Source organism: Thamnophis elegans, chromosome 1 (genome assembly GCF_009769535.1).
Source record: "Thamnophis elegans isolate rThaEle1 chromosome 1, rThaEle1.pri, whole genome shotgun sequence".
NCBI classification, from domain to species: Eukaryota; Metazoa; Chordata; class Lepidosauria; order Squamata; family Colubridae; genus Thamnophis; species Thamnophis elegans.
The window spans coordinates 120627293-120645541 of NC_045541.1; the positions used below are offsets into that span (position 1 = coordinate 120627293).

The following is an 18249-nucleotide window of genomic DNA, read 5'->3' on the forward strand; positions in this document are numbered from 1 at the left end:
GTTCTTTTAATCATTTTTCATAGAACTTGCAGTAATAATTTCTTGCCGAGTGAAGAGGCCTAAGGATCTTGAAAGCTTGCACATTTCTGTGAACTCTGAGTTAAGTTATTATGTTAATGTGTATTTTGAAATTTGTCTTCTGACTGGCATAGCCTGTTTGGTAAAGTGGTCAAGGTGCTGGCCTAGAAACCAGGCGACTTGTGAATTCTAGTCCCGCCCTAGGTATGAAAGCTGGCTGAGTGACTTTGGGCCAGTCTTTCTCTCTCAGCTCAATTCATCTCACAGAATTGTTGTTGGGAAAATAGGAGGAGAAAGAGGTATTATGCATGATTGAGCCTTGCATTAGTTATACAATAATAAAAGTGGGATAAAATTCTGATACAACAAAATATTTTCTGGAAATTCAGACAAAGTAAACAGACATTTATAAACAATTTAGAAATCTCTGTAGTGGTGTTAAATATTCAATGCTTCAACCTTTTTGCATCTTTTCCAACACCAAAGTTCAAAAGTGATTTGGGAATAAAGAGGGAAAGAATTAAACATCTTGCAACAAAGCTTTTCATGCTTAAACACTACCCTACATTTGCCATATATTCCTCTGTCACTACCATTCAATATTATCCGTCTCAGAGAATCAGGCTTTGGAGCTATTTTCTATAACTTTTACAAAATAGAGGGATAGCCATGAAGCCAAAATTATTTACAGTGACCTAAAGCAAACTGAACTTCTTATGAAGCACTGACACAATTTTGGAAAAACATAGTCAATCCACAAGCAGTTAGTTAAAAACCATGAAGTAATAAAAGTAGAATACCAAGCATAGGGAGAAGAAAGAAAGAGGATGGTTCTTTGGTTAAACAATTAAGAAGTCAATGCTTGCAAAAGGAAATTGCTTCAAAACAGAAAATTCTAACCATCAAGGCTCTCCCATTTACCTCTACTAATTTTGGAAGGGGTGAATACTAAACTGAATAGAATATGATCTAGTGTCTTTATTACATCCTGTGGAATCAGAGATGGTAAGATAGCTTCCAGGCATGGCTTGTGATGTAGAGTGCCTGGGTATTTTTAGTACCACCGACCTTAACTAAGAGTTCCATCAAGCATCACTACTTGATATTCATCATCTTCATTTGTTTCATATTTATTTCTTTATTTATAAATTTGGTGTGCTGCTGTTATTGATAGCATTGTTGAAGTTGTCTTGCAACTCCAGTCTGATTTACTGTCTTCATACAAACTTTGTCTCATTTCAGGCCATGATTTACTAAAAATATTGTAACCCTGGATACCAAAAGCATCATCAGCCGGTCACAAAATTAGTCAATATGGAGAGAATCGGGATAATTCATCATGTAAGACACTGTATTGTTACCCAAAGTGCTGTTCACTCCTGTGGAAAGGATGTTCCTATAGTTTTTCTCTGCCAATTAAAGTTGAATCTGTTTGGTATCTGTGAAATTCTAGCATAGCAGATATTTGCTGCAGTGGCAAAAACTAAAAAATTTTCCCCACTGGTTCTGTAGGCGTGGCTTGGTGGTGGTGGGTCATGAGACTGGGAGGGCATGGCCATTTTTTTCCACTTTTAAAGCATTTTTTCCTATCTATTTGCCTGAACCAGCAGGAAAAAATGCTTTAAAAAGGGGGGGGCGGGAAAGGGTTCTGACAATCACCCGGATCAGCTGTGAGCTGATCAATCGTCAGAACCTTTTTTTCACACTTTTTAAAGCATTTTTTTTTACTATTCCAGTGAATAGGTAGTAAAAAGTGCTTTAAAAAGTGAAACAAAAGGTTCCCATAATTGTGCGGCACAGCTGAGTGTCATGGAAACTTTTCCCCCACTTTTTAAAGCTTTTTTTTTTACTACCGGTTTGGGCGAACCTTAGCATTTTTTGCTAGTGAACCGGTCAGAACCGGCAGCATTTCACCCCTGATTTGCTGATTCTGCCTTCTCTCCCAGAACTTAAAGCCCAGTAATAAATTGACTTCCTTCATTTGAAAGACAGAATAAAAGAATGTGCTGCCTCTGCTGAGAGGAAATAGGGGAAGGGTGTCTCCTCAGTGATTCAGGAGCTACTTTGCGGAAACCAGGACGATTACAGTGTTATGGGGTGGATATTTTGCTGGCTTTAAATACTTAATAATGGTAGTACATGTAGTTTATGAAGGAAGCTGAATACCAAATAAGCAAACCTGGCAATCATTTTCTTCTGATCTAGAGATGATGGTATTTTTTTCAATGCCCATGATAGCTGAATTTAACTGGATAAAATTAGAAATAGAAATAGATAAAATTGCAGACAGGGTCTTTCTAAAAAGACACAATAATGAACAGGATATCTCTTTTTTTTTCTCTGAAACAAGAGAAATGTTTCAGGGATCTAAAATGTGTACTATATAGTTTTGAGAGAGACAAATCCACAAAATCAGTAACAAGATCATGTATATCATAACAAGATCATGTACAAGTAGTAAACTTACGACCACAATTGAGTCCAGTGTTTGTATCACTAAGTGAGGTATTTGTTACATGAGTTTTGCCCCATTTTGCAACTTTTCTTGTCATCGTTGTTAAATGAATCACTGCAGTTGTTAAGTTAGTAGCATAGTTGTTAAGTGAATCTGGCTTCCCCATTTGGGTTTGCTTGTCAGAAGGTTGCAAAAAGGTGATCAAATTACCCTGGGACTCTGTATTCATAATAAACACGAGCCTCTTGCCAAGAATCTCAATTTTGATCACGTGACCATGGGGATGCTGAAACAGTCATAAGTGTGAAAAATGGTCATAGGCCACTTTTTTCAGTGATGTAACTTCAAACGGTTACTAAACAAACTGTTGTAAGTCGAGGACTACCTAGATATCATTCTGGCTAACTACCTATAGATATCCTTAGATCTGTCTTATGACAAAGATATTCCTTCTCTTTGTTTGTAGAACAGAAACATTCTGTTTGAATAGGGTAGAAAGTAAATATTAAAATAATGTCTTATTTTATATGTTTACCTGATTAGGTTTGCCATATTTGAACTGCAGAAATTCAGACAAGCAATGTGGCAGCAGTTAGGTAGTGTTTTCTGTATTTATGCACTTTTTCAATCTAGATATGGGAGGCATATGGGTTATAATTCATTATTCAAAAACAGATAATTAATGGGGTAGCTCTGTGCACTTAGGTGAGACAGCATTTCCTTGTAGCTGAGTGTGTAACCATCTTGCCTTCTGGGTAAAAAGCTTAATCACATGTATGTCTTTAGAAATAACATATATAATTTTCCTATAATTGGACCAAACCATTTGATTGGTAATTGTCTGAAACATGTAATTTAATGAAAACATACAATGTTGACTTTCAATAATAGCAAGTGCCTAGATATTTATTATGCATTATGTTATTATTTACAAACAGAAAAAGGTGAAATAATTGTTCCCAAACAGCAATCTTTTATATCACTTATAGTACTCAACAACTGAAAAATCTTTTAATGTTTTCAACTTTTTAAAGACTCATTTCTTAACACCAGTTTAAGTCACAATGATTAAAATGTATTAAAGCTTAAAGTCAGATTCAAAGCAAACATGGTTATGTTGGTGATTATGTTGTTATAACTTAACAAGAAGCAAAATCCAGTAGTTGTATACTTGGGACAGCCACCCAAATCTAAAGGCAGATATATTGGATTATAATTCTCATGGGCATCTCAATAATTCCGTGAATCATTGCCCCAAACATCTGAAAGAAACCAGTTTGGTGTAGATGCAGAAAAAGAAATATTATAAATACTATAAATCCAACTGCTTTCCAGAAAGATTTTCATAGTTAATAAACATGCAACTACTATGAATATTTGAATCACTTTTTATATCATTAGTACTCAAGCCATCTATGAATCTTCATTCAGTTTCTGCTCTGTCTTTTTCTTCATCTGAAAAATGTGGAACAGATTTCTTTGCCACAACGTTGTCCAATCTTTGTCCTTGAAGATATGGATTTACATTCTGAAAGATGAAATATTTTAAAACACTTAGGAATGACAAATAATGCAAGTAAACAACCTAGCGTCTTCCACAGTACATGGAATGAATGAGTGTTTGCTCTTGTATTTAAAATTGTAGCATAATGTTTTCTTCTTCAAAACTCCGTAAATGGGGCAGGACTTCTATTCAATTAATGGAGCAGGTCTTAATTTACTGAAGCAAAAGCAAGAGAAAGAAGGAAGTGGAAATAAGGATTATAAAAGTGAATGATCTTACTGTTCTACATTCTAGGACAATGTTCGTATGATGATCTAAAATCAGGGCTGTCAAACTCGCAGCCCGCAGCCCAGATGTGTCACGTGCTGGCCACACCCATGCCTGGTTTAGAGAAGGAGGGAAGTCACAATACATCATGTGACGACGCCGTGACAACATGAGTTTGACACCCCGGATTTAAACTGTATGTACAACTGTATTTACATTTCTGATTGGGAGGGGGGGTATATTTTATTTTATCAATCAGGCCAAAGATAATTTTAGTCCAGCATTTTGTTTTTCACAGGGCCATCCAAATGTGTCAAGGGTGCTACAAAAAAGAAGATGGCACAATGGTAACCTAGAGTTAATACTGTGTCCTCAATAGCAGTAGACTTCGATAGAACTGTCTTCCATAAATTTACCCATTTTAATGCTAACAAAATAAGTAGCAAGTTAAATTCTACATACATGGTCTAGAGATAAACCTGGAAAAATAGAAGGGTTGCACTTAATTTTCATTTTTTAAAAATACACACATTGGAATGGCAATGAGTGTACTGAGAAATGCTACTTTAGCATGAAGAACTGTCTCTCTTACTACAGCTGTTTTCTGGAAATAAGGACTAAGTCCAGGTTTTACTGTATATGCTGTTTGTAACTATCTCAACAATCTGATTTTATTTGCATTCTTGACTGATTATACATTAAGGTAGTAAATGAAAACAAGTTGTGTTCTGAAAATTACCCTTTTCTTTCTTTTCGATTCACCCTTCATTTTCTCAAAGAGTAAATTCTTGTTCTGTAAAACAATAAAAGAATACAAAGTGTGGATCAAATTTATAACCTCTTTTCAATCAAGACTTTGTGCCATCTAAATATTATCATGTGAATATTTTGGAAAGCATTTTGGTAGAGAATGCCATGTTGTTGAAAAGATAAACCACAAGAAAACAGTTGGATTACTACAGCTATTAATAAAATATTTGCTATTCTTCTGGGATCTTCAGTGTCATCAGCTATTACAAGAATAGGAATATATGGGTTATATGATGGTTTTAATTTTAGCTGTCTCAATAAGATAGGAGTAAGATGGAAAAATATCAAGCATAGTAAAACACAGACTTTGCATGAATGAGATCCTTTTCAGTAAAGGGCATTTGAGCCCATCCTGTTATTTGCTGTCAGAGACAAGTGCAAGATGGGGACTTTCCCCCAGATCACATCTACAGACTGATGAACATAGATTAGTTTAGTATGCATCATATCTAAACCAGGATAGACCACATATTATGCAAAATAGTTTTGTGCACGCCCTGCATCACACCTGTGGTCCACAGCAGATTGCCATTTGTATGGACCTCTCTTTTCAATGGAAGAATCCAGCTACAGAGCCTAAAATGAAAAGTTAGAAAGCCACCACTATTGCTCATGACCCATCTTTCACCATCTCAGACACTGCTCCACTCTGCCTGATGGGAATATCCAAGACCTTGGAAACCATTTATCAGTCAGAGAAAGCAACAATGTATTGGATAGATATTGATATTTAGTATATGGATGCCATTAAAATGGCAAGACCAGACTTGCCATACTCAGACACAACTGCCTATTTTATGAAGTCTACATTTGGGTCGTATCTAACTATGTCTGTCCTTAAGCAGAAAGACTATCAGAAAGACTATCACAGCTGGAAGAAATTCTCCCTTTTCATGCTGTCCATTGGATTACTTGGAAGGGGAGAAAGGAAGAAAGAAAAGAGAAGTTCTATTGTAGTCATATGGATGTTTCCCTTAAGTTGTGATTTAAATATGTTCCTTATTACTATTTCAATTGCTTCGCTTGCCACCTTCTATTTTTAATTGATGTTACTGTTATAAATACTTTCTTCTTTTTAAAAAGACCCTGATCTTCCTTTTCAGAAATAAACTGATTTAAAATTATTTTAATATAATGAAACTAAATTTGATTTTTTTTGTGGGGGGGGGGAGAGAAGAGCTTCACAATAACAAGAGAAGATGGCTATGACTTTCAACTCCAACCTTTATAACTAATCCCACACACTGCTGTATTTCATAAATGTTGCAAGCTCAAGTGCAGGCTGGAATGTCAGACACATGCTCCACAGATTTGATTTCCACTGGAATTATAATGTGGACCCCAAAAAGAAAAAGTTAAAGGAACAAAAGTTTAGGAGGAACAACTGTGTTTTTAAAAAGCATAATGATACATGGTGAAATGTAATAAGGAGAGTTACAAAACAGTAATTCCTGAATGAAGTAAGGATTTCTGAGAAACAAATACTGCAACAAGCTAAAGTGATTTCTGCCTAACATAATCTGCTGGTGCTTTTCATATTAATTTAAGTCCAAGTTCACAAGATGTAGCTTTTGTTTGACCTCAACTATTTCATCTCTACTGTGCCAAATAGACAAGGAAATGGGGATGAAGCTGGCCAAAGAGACATTCTTGGCTGCAATAATTTGTGCAAACTCACTTAGGGAAAAATCAATTTAACTATGCAAAACACAATAGGAGACATGTGTTTTATTTCCTCTGAGAAGTAGTGTTTTATTTATAATTTTTATTAACATTGTTTTACCTAAATCTCCTTTACAAAGATAAGTTTTTAGACATTTTTAAAGGTACACTGCAATTAATTTAAAAGCAGACTTGGAGCTAATCACCACCACCACCCCGCCCTCCACTTTGTTCAATTGTTTTGGTTAAAGAAATATTTGATATTGTTTGGGTATATGTTAAGACCATAACTAATGCAAATATAAGAGCAGGTAGCAACAGTGTTCAGATAATCTGAACTAAGATCTCACTCCTGCAGTAAAGGGAAATCTGAAAATATGGCTTGTCCCAGACATTCTGCAAGGAAAGCATTCTGATTTCTGGTGAAATGTCTACCATCTTTTGATCCCATCTCTACCAAAGAGGAACTAATAGCATTTTCTACATCACAGGACTTGGTTTTAGAAAGAGCCAAGCACATCACAACTTCAATCCTAAAATATACACAAACAAGGAGCAGGTTTTTAAAGAATGAACACATGTCCACAGGGTGACTTCAAAAGTATACATTCAACACACACAGATTTTGAACTACTTTTTACTGCATGCACATTAGTGTTATTACATCTACTTTGGACATAAAATAGTATCAAAGAGCATCAACAGAACCAATGTTGAAGCACCAAAACTATTTGTGCTTTGCACATATAGTTTATATTCAGACACACTTCTAGCTTGTAATTTAGATCTATGAAGTATAATAACAGGCATAAACAGGCAGAAAGAAAACAATACCGCCTGAATTCAAGCTGCTTTCAAAGTAAGTTGGTACATTGTTTGATGATGATAACTTTAAAGAAACAATTTCAATGTCAAATTTCTCTAAAATCTGGAGCATGTACATTTATTCATTTACAAGCCTTCACATACAAATAATACTGTTAAATACATCCCATGATATCAGCATCAATGTTTTTATGTTGAAAATAGAGTAATTGCTCCAAAATAACTTTTTGCATTAGATGGAATATTCTGCAGCTGTAACTAACTCTGTTAACTCTTAATTTAATATTCTGGAACAGGACCCTTACACATGACATATAAACAGCCTTAAATTTTCCCTTTTTTGTGTACATTGTTATAAAAACAAAATACTATAATTTGCTTTCAAAAGGACTTGGGTGATTTTATCTAGAATTAATGTGCTTTGTAAAATCATCCAAAATCTGGTCTGTCTATATCTGATGGAAAACCAGTTTGGATGCAAGAACAAAGTAGATAAGAATGAACAAAGGAGTCTTTGTCCATGTAGATAGAGATAAGGCTGGTAGTTGATAAATAGATTCTACCTATTCCACTACCAGAAGGCCAAGTTGCAGGAGTTCACTCATCCACTGTTATTATTAGAGGTTTAAATGACTACAATGCCTTAAAATTCCTTGTATTAACTTGGGCTGGTAACTTTGAATTTACCTATGCTAGACGTCATTGAGATTATTGCAATATGCTTGTTTTTTTAAAAAAAACAGGTCAACTTCTAACCATGGCCGCAACATTATGAACTAAGATGGGACAGTCAAACACCTTACCAACTGCATTTAAAACCCTAAATGAAACTGTTGTTTCCATTTTTAAAGTCTTCTATAGCTTAAAAGACTCATACTTAATACATACACAATCCTTCAAAGTTTAAAATCTTCAAGACTTTTTCAATTACTCCCACTAAATGGGAACTTTCAAAAGAGTAATGTTTTTGTCTTAGTGACTGTATTAGGAAAAGGGTTTGCCTGTTGTAATAGCTGAAGTATTTTCAATTCCAGGTAAAGAGTTTTCATTTATAAAAGTAATTTTAACAGCACATGTACGGTATGGAAATCCTCAGACTAAAGGAACTAGTAAATGTTCATTCAATTCTGAGATTACTGTGAGTTTCATTTCATTACTATATTTATGCTGCTGTTGAGTACGAATTGTATGCATATTATTTTATATTTTATTTTGCTTCTTAAATTATTTTTACATTTCTTTATTAGACATTACCTAAATACTTTAGATTTTTAGATAGTACATAAATGCCATAGGTAATGAGCAATACAATCTTCCAATCAAGATTAAGGAAGTTCAGCCCACTTATTTCAGTCACAAAGTTAAGTATATGTCTAACAATTACAGTATCCAAGTGAAATTCAAGGGATTCTGACGGGAAATGCTTTAAATCCCAGCAATATATTTGTGGTCACAAGCAAGTGCTTTATAGTTCTCAAAGCAGTAGTACAAGAATGAATTATTTGAGTTGGCAAAAATGAATCGTTTGAGTTAAACATCTGGTACATTTACCAAAGATTGCAACATTAATCAAGCACAATATAAAAAAGAGGGAAATTTCGTTGACTGCCTGAAATGCTTAGGAATCATGTAAGAATCTTGCGATGTAAACAGAAAGTGGAATCAGTTGTATTTGTTGCATCATTATCTTGGACTTTGAAGTGGAAGAAATATTCTCAACCTCTGCATTTGACCATAAGAGAGATAGATAATCCTTGCAATGCTATTTCTTTATTTTTTGTAATAATGTTGTTTACATACACATCCTTATACTGTATATAAATTAAAGTTTAGGGTATTTTTTTTTTTCATAAATAAGATCCTTCAGAGAACATTTATTAAAATACATGGGCAAAGAAATATTTGTATTAATAATTAAATAACAGAGCATTTAACTGATTGAGAACTTAGTTATAGGTTTATAAAAATAAATCTGATTTACATACCCATTTACTTAAGCTCGGGTAGTCATGTTCTGGATCAAAAAGATGCTGATGAAGTTGATAGTCTTTGCTGAACTCCGCTGTGTCGGGTGTGTTTTCAAGACATCCGTCATCAACTACAAAACATTTTGGAAAAACCTGAGCAGTTGGCATGTTTAAAATTTAATTGTTTGTTTAAAAAATATATACCAGGAACATATGCAATTAATTTTATTTGAAAAGTATGGGAGATGAAAAAAAATACACTTTTCTTCTTCAAAACAGGACTCTTGGGATGGTTAAACAATTTCCACAGTTCTTTGGAGCAGATACAAAGTAAAATTAATTTGTTTCTGTAGGATCATAGGAGGGGTTAAAAAGAACAATAAACAGATGCTTGGATATTAATCCAGTAATGTATCTTTATATTTATACTTATAGACATTTCTAGGCTGCATAAATCTTTAACATTTTGTTGTGTGGTTGATTGCAACCTATATTGAGAATTTAGATATTCCTAACCACTATCCAGAATATTTATGTGCATATTGGGTGTAATTATTGTAAGCATATGTGATAATGCAGTTATTTAAGTCTTAAGAAATGATTCAGATGATTGCCTTTAGTTCAGAAAATCAGAATTTGCTTATTGGATAAATATGTGCTCAAGATTTGAAAGGTAATTCAATCTTATTACCAATCTTATTACCATACCTCATAAGTCTGATTATATAGACTAGACCAGAAAATCAATCCCACCGATAAACTAGAACTAGACTTGATTTAATACTTAAATGTATTGATTATATAATTACATTCTGTAAGTATAATTTCTTAGCCTTTCTTTGTATCTATCTCCATTGATCGATCCTTTCTTATAAAAAACTAGTATTTCAACAAATGCATCTTAGTAATGAAATAACAATTTGGATTTTTTAATCTGTGTTACTGTGTGCGTAGTTTTTCGGGGTGGGTGGGTGGATTATTTTATAGTATAATTTAGATCTGATTCCTCAGTATAAAACTACATCAAATCCAGTAGGGAGTTCATACAACTTACCTGTTTTTCCAATTGGGCAAGGATTTGGAGGATCTGGATATCCCTGATCTTCACTAAAATCCTTTGGTATATTATCACCTGTCAACTCAGCAACAATGTTTGGAATATTTCCATAAGGACCCAAATGTTGCAAACCTTCATGGGCACCACCTAATAAACACAGAATTGCACACAAACAAATTACAATCTTTTGAAAAAAAAATTATAATATTTTTCATGAGTTTGATTAAACATCTAAATCAATGCTTATGTTCATTTCTTGATTTCGATGGAGATCACTTAAATGGGTCACAAAACCTCTGCTTCTTCTTAACATCAATAAGACAGTTTTAAAAAAAATATCTAATTCAGATACTGAATTATTCAGGCATTTGAGTTAGTTAGGCTACCTTTTTCTCCTATTTTAATAATTCAACTCATGATTAACCAATGAAGAAGTGCTTACAGACAAGCTTTAGTGTATCATTAAAAATGCACCGTCTTTGTGTACCGATTGGCCAAGAACAATTTCGGTGCAAAGACCCAGTTTGGTGTTGTGATTAAGGCATCAGGCTGGGAATTGGTGAGCTTTAGTTCCACCTTAAGTAGAAAGCCAGCTGCGTGTTACTTTCAGAAGGAGGCAATGATAAACCATTTCCACAGATCTTGCCAAGAAGACTGCAAGGGCTAATCCAAGTAGTTACTAGGAATCAACATTGACTTTAAGGCATAAAATAAAATAAATAAAATAAAAATGCCAAGAAAGTGCCCAGGTCAATTGTCTGAGAGACTTAGTAGACAATCTTACATTATTCTATCACATAGAGAGAGGGCAGGATAGAAACAGTTTTTTTCCTTGCAATTTTAAAAATGTGCACTAGCCACTATAAAGCACCCAGTGTTCAGAATACAGAGTGTCTAGTAGAAATTGAGTGTAGCAGAGCAGATTTGTTCTCACCTCATATCATGAAAATCATTTTACTCTATTATATTGACATGCAATTACAGGTATAAGACATTCACTGTCTTGTCACAAATATCTGTCCACTTTATTCATTAGCCTTGACTGTCATCTGCTCATTGAGGAGAAATCATGAGTCTAGCAGGACCCTCAGACTGCACATTGGATCTGTCTATGGTGGTGTAGTATTACTGAATATCAACATTGTTGAAATGAACATCAAATATCTCCATTGAAATATGTTGAAAAAGTCAAATTTTAATGGCTGTACTTATTTTTTCATATGACTATACAAATAATTAAGCAAGTATGAGTCTGTAATGCAGACTTGTCTCTAAATAAATTCCAAAATGGAAGAAAGAATTATTTTTAAAAAAATTACCTGTGTTACATTAATCAGTTTTTGTTTGTTTTTATTTACTTTTTAATTTTATTTAATATTTTATTATTTTTATCTTATTTTAATGTATTTTTTAAATTTGTTATGGATGATAGACATGTATTTATCCCAAGACATGTATTTATCCCAAGTCATTGATGAGTGACTTACCACCTCCTCTGGAAGTTGGTTCCAAGCTTCCACTATTCTTTCTGTGAAGTAATACTATTTAACATTACTTTTGAACCTCCCTTACTTAAAAGTTTTAAATGTTTGCCAACATTTCTGTGAATAACACTTTTTTTCTAGCTGCTTTCAGTTCAAGATCCCAGAAGTCATCATCTCAGTGCCTCTCTTTTTACCAGAAGACAGTAAAAAAAAAAAAATCTGAATACCTCTACGGATTGTGCAAATCATGTTCACAAAACATCATGAACTGTTTATCTTGTGAGAAGAAGAATGGCAGAAGCAGGCTCTGACGGCTTTCTTACAGACAGTAATTCAAACACCCCATTCCTTCTTGAACTGCATTTCTGATATTAGGTTTACTGGAACCTTGCAAATCCAGAATCAAAATAATGCAGAGTGGAATGGGACACTTGCTATCACAATATGGAACAATTGCCCACTCGATAAATTAGGAAATAGTGGCTGAGAAAGAATAGGGGAGTAACAATCTAATGCACCAAGAGTTTATTCTGAAAATCTTTATTTCAGCCTTAGTCACCCATAGATTCTCTAGTCTTATTGACTAGTACATGCTGCAAAACTGTATACAGCAGCAGTTGCTAAACTTGCTGGAAGTGATTAGCTATAAAGTTGTCACAATATCTCTCTTGCACCCCACCTCTGTCCCCGCTATCTATGTCAACTTGGTAAATGGAATCACCACGCACTTCATCCATTTTTCTGACTTAGTCCTGGAAGATTTATTTTCCCCAAGGTTTCTCCAAAATATATACAATTGATGGAAATGATTCTCCAAAGATGTGTGAAGCTAGTGATGCATTGATATGTGTGACAGAGTGCTACTTTGTTATAAATTTTAAGGATTTGGAAAATGTGGGTTATGAACACCCAGGATTGCCAAAATTTTAGGATCAGGGTTATGCAAGACAAAACAGAAAGCAAAGCCAGCAGGGAATCATTTCCAAAACCTGCTTCCTTTTGCCTAGCAAGCCCACTGGGGACAGCTTTGGTATTTCAATGATTGAAAATGCCTGTGATGCAGAGATTAAAATTGAATTATTGAAAAATAAACAGTACAGTTCTTCCTTGCCCAACTATAAATGTGATGAAGTACTATAATTGCTTTTAATCATAGAGTGAGAGACTCACAGGATTGCAAAGGTTGAGAAGACTGCCTTATATGATAAAAGGAACTCGGAGGCTATATATCAAATATCTATTCTTATTTCTTAAGCAATTTGTTTTGGAAATTTTGTTCTTGCTAGCAAACATTTCAGACTGGCAAGCTCTGTAAATGATGTAAATGGTGGAAAGTTACAGAACTAAAAAAAGGAAAGGCAATGAAAAATAAATCCATGTTGCTTGGGGCTGGAAATTAGAATGTGTTTTATATATTCTCAGAGTTTAATTTTAACAGCCTTCAGGTAAAAATGTATCAGATCTGATTATTTAATACTCATTCAAATGCTTGATCAGCAATACCCAACTTTAAGTTCTTTGTGACAATATATCTGAATAGTCAATTTTTATCTTAAATGTATCACATATAGGATGAATTGGTGAAATTTTCTCTCTCTCTTTTTATACTCCTGAAGTAAAGAAATTGGACACTCCTTTCATGAATATTTTAGTTTAGAATAGCATATTTTCCAAATGGTCTTTTTAAATGCTGAAATAATACAAAATAAAATAGAAACAATATTGACATGAAGAATCAATGAATCTCATTGGGTTCCTTCCCAGGAGAGGTTGTAGAACTATCAGGTAATCATCATCAAACCAATATATTATCAGAATTATAATACTGTACTATATAGAAAGCCCAGTTGCCTTTTGAAAAAGCATATCTGGGGCATTCTTATTAAATATTACAATGTAATACAGCCTTATAGGGAAAAAATCTTACTGAGAATTATTACAGATTATTTCTAGATAGGCTTGTACAAGAATTCATTTCAACATTTACACTTAATTTTAACAATCCCCCAGTTTCAATTTATACCAATGGTTATGTATCTCTAAATGACCTTGAATGACTTTACATAGCAATATAAATATGAAGTAGAGCCACTGACATCTCTAATAGGCTTATTTATTTTTTTCTTGAAAGAAAAGAAAATCTTCCAAAGAAACCATGTTAGTAGCAGATAAATTGCTGTTAACATAGAATGATTTGTACTGCAAACAACTTAGATGTTATTCTATTACACACTTATAAAACCATTTGGCTTCCACCCAATTCTTAAGAGGCAGTGCGCCATCTTCTGATTAAAATGTATAAAATACAGTTTTAAGCAGGTTTCTAGTTTGTACGTCCAATACTCAATAGCCACCTAATGTTGAAACAAAGAACAACAGAGGATTTATCCAGAAAGCCTGTTAGAATATATATTTTTAAAACTTCTATTCAACATGCCTGAATACATTTAGGTGGATTTTAGAAACTCAAGGTTCACTTTAAAAAAATAATCTGGGATGTAATCAGGGAGTCTGATTTTGACCTTGGGTAATTCAAACACTCACTCAGCTCTATATATTTTGACCCATGGCCAAAATCAGAGTCCCTGATTACTGTGCTAGATTAATTTTAAAGTGAACCTTGAGTTTCTAAAATCCCTCTAATTCTAGGCATGAGATTACAGAATGTAGCAGTGCAGGTGTCTGTCTGTCTGTCTGTCTGTCTGTCGATCATCGATAGACAGATAGACAGATATATCCATATCTCTCTTCCCCCCCCTCTCTCTCAGAAGAGGGAGCATCATTTCTATATCACAATGCTCTGCTTGTGAAGTGACTTGCTCACAACTGGTGCCACTATAGTATATAACCTTGCATTACATTTTGACTGCTAAAACATATATTACATTATCTGGGCATTTTAAATAACTTTTTTTATTTGGACTGGTTGACATGGTCCTTTTATTTTATATATTTTTTGCCTTATAATGCTGTACATATTGTAGTGTGGCGCAGTGGTTAGGGTGCAGTATATTGTAGTGTGGCGCAGTGGTTAGGGTGCAGTACTGCAGGCCACTTCAGCTGACTGTTATCTGCAGTTCAGCGGTTCTAATCTTACCGGCTCAAGGTTGACTCAGCCTTCCATCCTTCCGAGGTGGGTGAAATGAGGACCCAGACTGGGGGGGGGGGCGATATGCTGACTCTGTAAACCGCTTAGAAAGGGCTGAAAGCCCTATGAAGCGGTATGTAAGTCTAACTGCTATTGCTATAGTGTTATTTTATATTCTATAATTCCCAGCCACCAGGTTTGTTGGCTTTACTTTCTTGGAATAATGGGCACTTTTGTCCAATGAATTTGGAAACCACCAGACAGGGAAAGGGTCTTCTGTAATTCCCTTGTAGATAAAATATGAGGTACTATAAAAGCTATAAAGATATTACTAGGCTGGCTGAGAATTCTGGAAGCAGTAGTCCAACAAATCTTGGGCGTCATATATTTGAGGAAAATTAGGATAGAATGTCAATATTGTTTTTAAAATAATAATTTCATTAATTCAGAGAAATAAATGTTTACCTTCAATATTTTGTGGGCCTATGAGATTCATTGCTTGATGGGCTGGATATTCCACTCTGGGTCTTGCAATGCCCAACTGTTCCATCACACCATGCAGAAGTCTTTGGATGTCAGCTTCAGAAACTCTGTCTGGGCTCCTAGCACTGTGACTGAAAGTCAGAGCCATGCTGCAGGCCAGCAGAAGGGACAGGCTGCAGAGCAAGGTTGAAGTCATGGCGATACCCATCTATATTCTGTAACCTATGCCAAGACAACAAGGAACTCAATGAATAATGAAATGCCATGTCCCTCCTTTCCCCCAACACCTGAATTATGCTCCGGTCCAATGGAGCAGGCCTTGGGGAAAGGCCGCTATAGAAGAATATACAAAGGGAATTTTAAGCCAACATTACCACAAATATAAAAAATCAAGTTCATTGTTATCCATTTCCACATGGACCAGGAGGTAAATAATGGCCTGGTAAAAAAAAATCAATTTGAAAACTCACATTCAGCTCCTCAGAGGCTTTATGAGGAAGCCTCAGTATATTCACTGAATTCTGTCCAGGTTTTCTTTATTTAATTGTCAATTTTGTGGTTCTGGGAGGCTTTAGCAAATGCAAAGAAGAGGCTGGGACCTTAAACTTTGGTCTGCTCCTTTGCAGGTTAACAGGATCTCAAATTTTGGTCCTGGTTTGTTTCTAAGCATCAATCACTTTCCAATGAAATATTATGGCGCTCTCCCTCTGTTCCAAACTGTGCTGTTCACTTAATTTGGGAAGGCTAGGAAACAGCTTGCCAAATACGTCAAGGGGCTGGCAGCCTATCACATTCACCGCATCAATTAAATATAATCCTCTCTTTGCCTTTCTGCCCCCATTTGGATTTGTTTCCTGGAGGCGGAAGGCTCTGTTTGGTTGCCTCAAACGAGATTCCTCTAAATGGCAGCAGTGATTAATCAGAGAAAATCCAACAAATGAAGCTGATGTCAGCCTTGTGCTGCTAAAGGTTCTCAATCAAACCTTCAATTCGGCTTCTTCACGATGCATGCTGGGAAAAGTCATGTCCTATGAAGCCCGGCATATGCACCATTATCATCATAAAGGGGGAGGGGGAGGTTGTGTGTGACAGAAAGAGAGGCAGTTGTGGAAATATTCACTAATGCTCATTTTACTCATTGAGACAGGATTTCTGGTCATTTTACTCTTTCTAACAACTGGTTTTCAGATGCATTTCTTCTCTTGCTATATTTCTTCAAATATACAGATAATTTCAGGAATCGGCTAAGGTCGGTGTGATGATTCCTCCCCTCGCCTTTCTATTTAACTCCTCTCAGAACTGCATTGTTTGACCTGCACCAGAGATTTTAAAATGATCTCGCCATAAAATTGAGAACGATAAAGAGTAAAGCATAGCCAGCCCCCGGCGCCCTCTTTCCAGCGCAGAAGCCCCATAGAAAACCTCAGCCCTTCCCTCTCTCTCTCTCTGGGCCGCCCGGGCATCCCATCCCTTGGGGTTGTCAAAAACCGTCGCGCGTCGCACTCACCGTTTGGATCCGGTGAGCGCGATGGCTGCGCTCTTCTGGCCCGAATGCGGCTTGCTTGCCCAGGCACGACGCCAAACGAGAAGCAGCGGCTGAACGCGCGTGTTGGAAGAGCTCCGTGGTCCCAGCTTTTCCTCTTCTATCAACCCCCCCTCCCGTCTCGCGTCCTTGCTGTGTTTTTTCTTCCGTCCGTGGCGTGTGTGAACCGTTGCCAGGATTCCCGGAGGTAGATCGCAACCCGACAGCTGGGTTTTTCGCCTCCCATTACCCCAGGCTGCAGGGAAGGCCCTCAAAAAGATGCCCAAGCCGGCTTTGATTTTTTTTTTTTTTTTTTTGCTAATATCTCTGGAGCTGATCCTTCCAGACAGATATAAATTCATTTATATAAATTAAATTCAAGTAAGTCAGCAAATGCCAACATTCTCCTGCCAATAGTGTAAATGTGTTATGCTAGAATTGCCATCATAAACTGAGGATGGTTGAGCAAATATATTTTCTTTCCAGTCTCACATACGTTAATATTAGGTTGTTAATTCTTCTAAGAATATCTTGCTGAAATATGATTTGTTAATCCAATGAGATTTCAATATGGATCCCTTCAATCCCACTCATTATTATAGCTGCAGTTCTGTACTGTACTGTAGCATTCCACAATCTTGGTGCCTTTCAGAAGTGTGGTTTTTAGTTTCCAGCATTAGCCACAGTGGCTAGCTATAACTAATAGCCACATAGGATTCAAAAATATGAAGCTCTTTGATGCTATTAAGGTTAGACTCCTCTGTATCTAACTATGCTGAAAATGATACAAATATTCATTCTCCTTAGAATGCTGTAGGATTAAATAATGTATATCCTTTTTCAGATATAAAAGAAAAAGTACCATTTCCCCGAAAATAAGACATCCCCAGATAAGTCCAATTGGGTTTTTGAGCTCATGCACTAAAATAAGCCCTCCCTGAAAATATTGTTACACAGTAGCAGCCATGAGGTAACCACGTTTGCCACCTCCTGCACCTCAAAAATAAGACATCCCCAAAAATAAGGCCAAGTACTTATTTGGGGGTCAAAAAATAAGACCCTTATTATAATAAGACCCTCAGTATCGTTTGCATTCAGTATCTGACT

At 35.5% G+C, this 18249-nt stretch overlaps 1 protein-coding gene across 1 annotated transcript; it reads right to left on the reverse strand.

The window, feature by feature from the left end:
- Nucleotides 1-3896: 3896 nt before the first annotated feature.
- Nucleotides 3897-17286, reverse strand: SCG5 (secretogranin V). The gene is made up of 6 exons (XM_032237281.1): nt 17128-17286; nt 15603-15842; nt 10563-10712; nt 9527-9639; nt 4984-5037; nt 3897-4001 (listed from the first exon to the last, which is right to left on the reverse strand). Exons 2-6 carry the CDS (start codon nt 15826-15828, stop codon nt 3897-3899), a joined length of 648 nt encoding a protein of 215 aa, XP_032093172.1. The 5' UTR covers nt 15829-15842; nt 17128-17286.
- Between the last annotated feature and the right edge of the window lie 963 nt (nt 17287-18249).

What these genes read in the sequence shown, in the direction of transcription:
- SCG5 (XM_032237281.1), bottom strand. Translation starts at nt 15,828, where the DNA reads ATGGGTATCGCCATGACTTCAACCTTGCTCTGCAGCCTGTCCCTTCTG. An exon ending in TTGCCCAATTGGAAAAACAG is followed by an intron (nt 9,640 to 10,562) that starts GTAAGTTGTATG and finishes AATGTTTTGTAG; the next exon opens with TTGATGACGGATGTCTTGAA. An exon ending in AATCGAAAAGAAAGAAAAGG is followed by an intron (nt 4,002 to 4,983) that starts GTAATTTTCAGA and finishes TTCATCTTTCAG; the next exon opens with AATGTAAATCCATATCTTCA.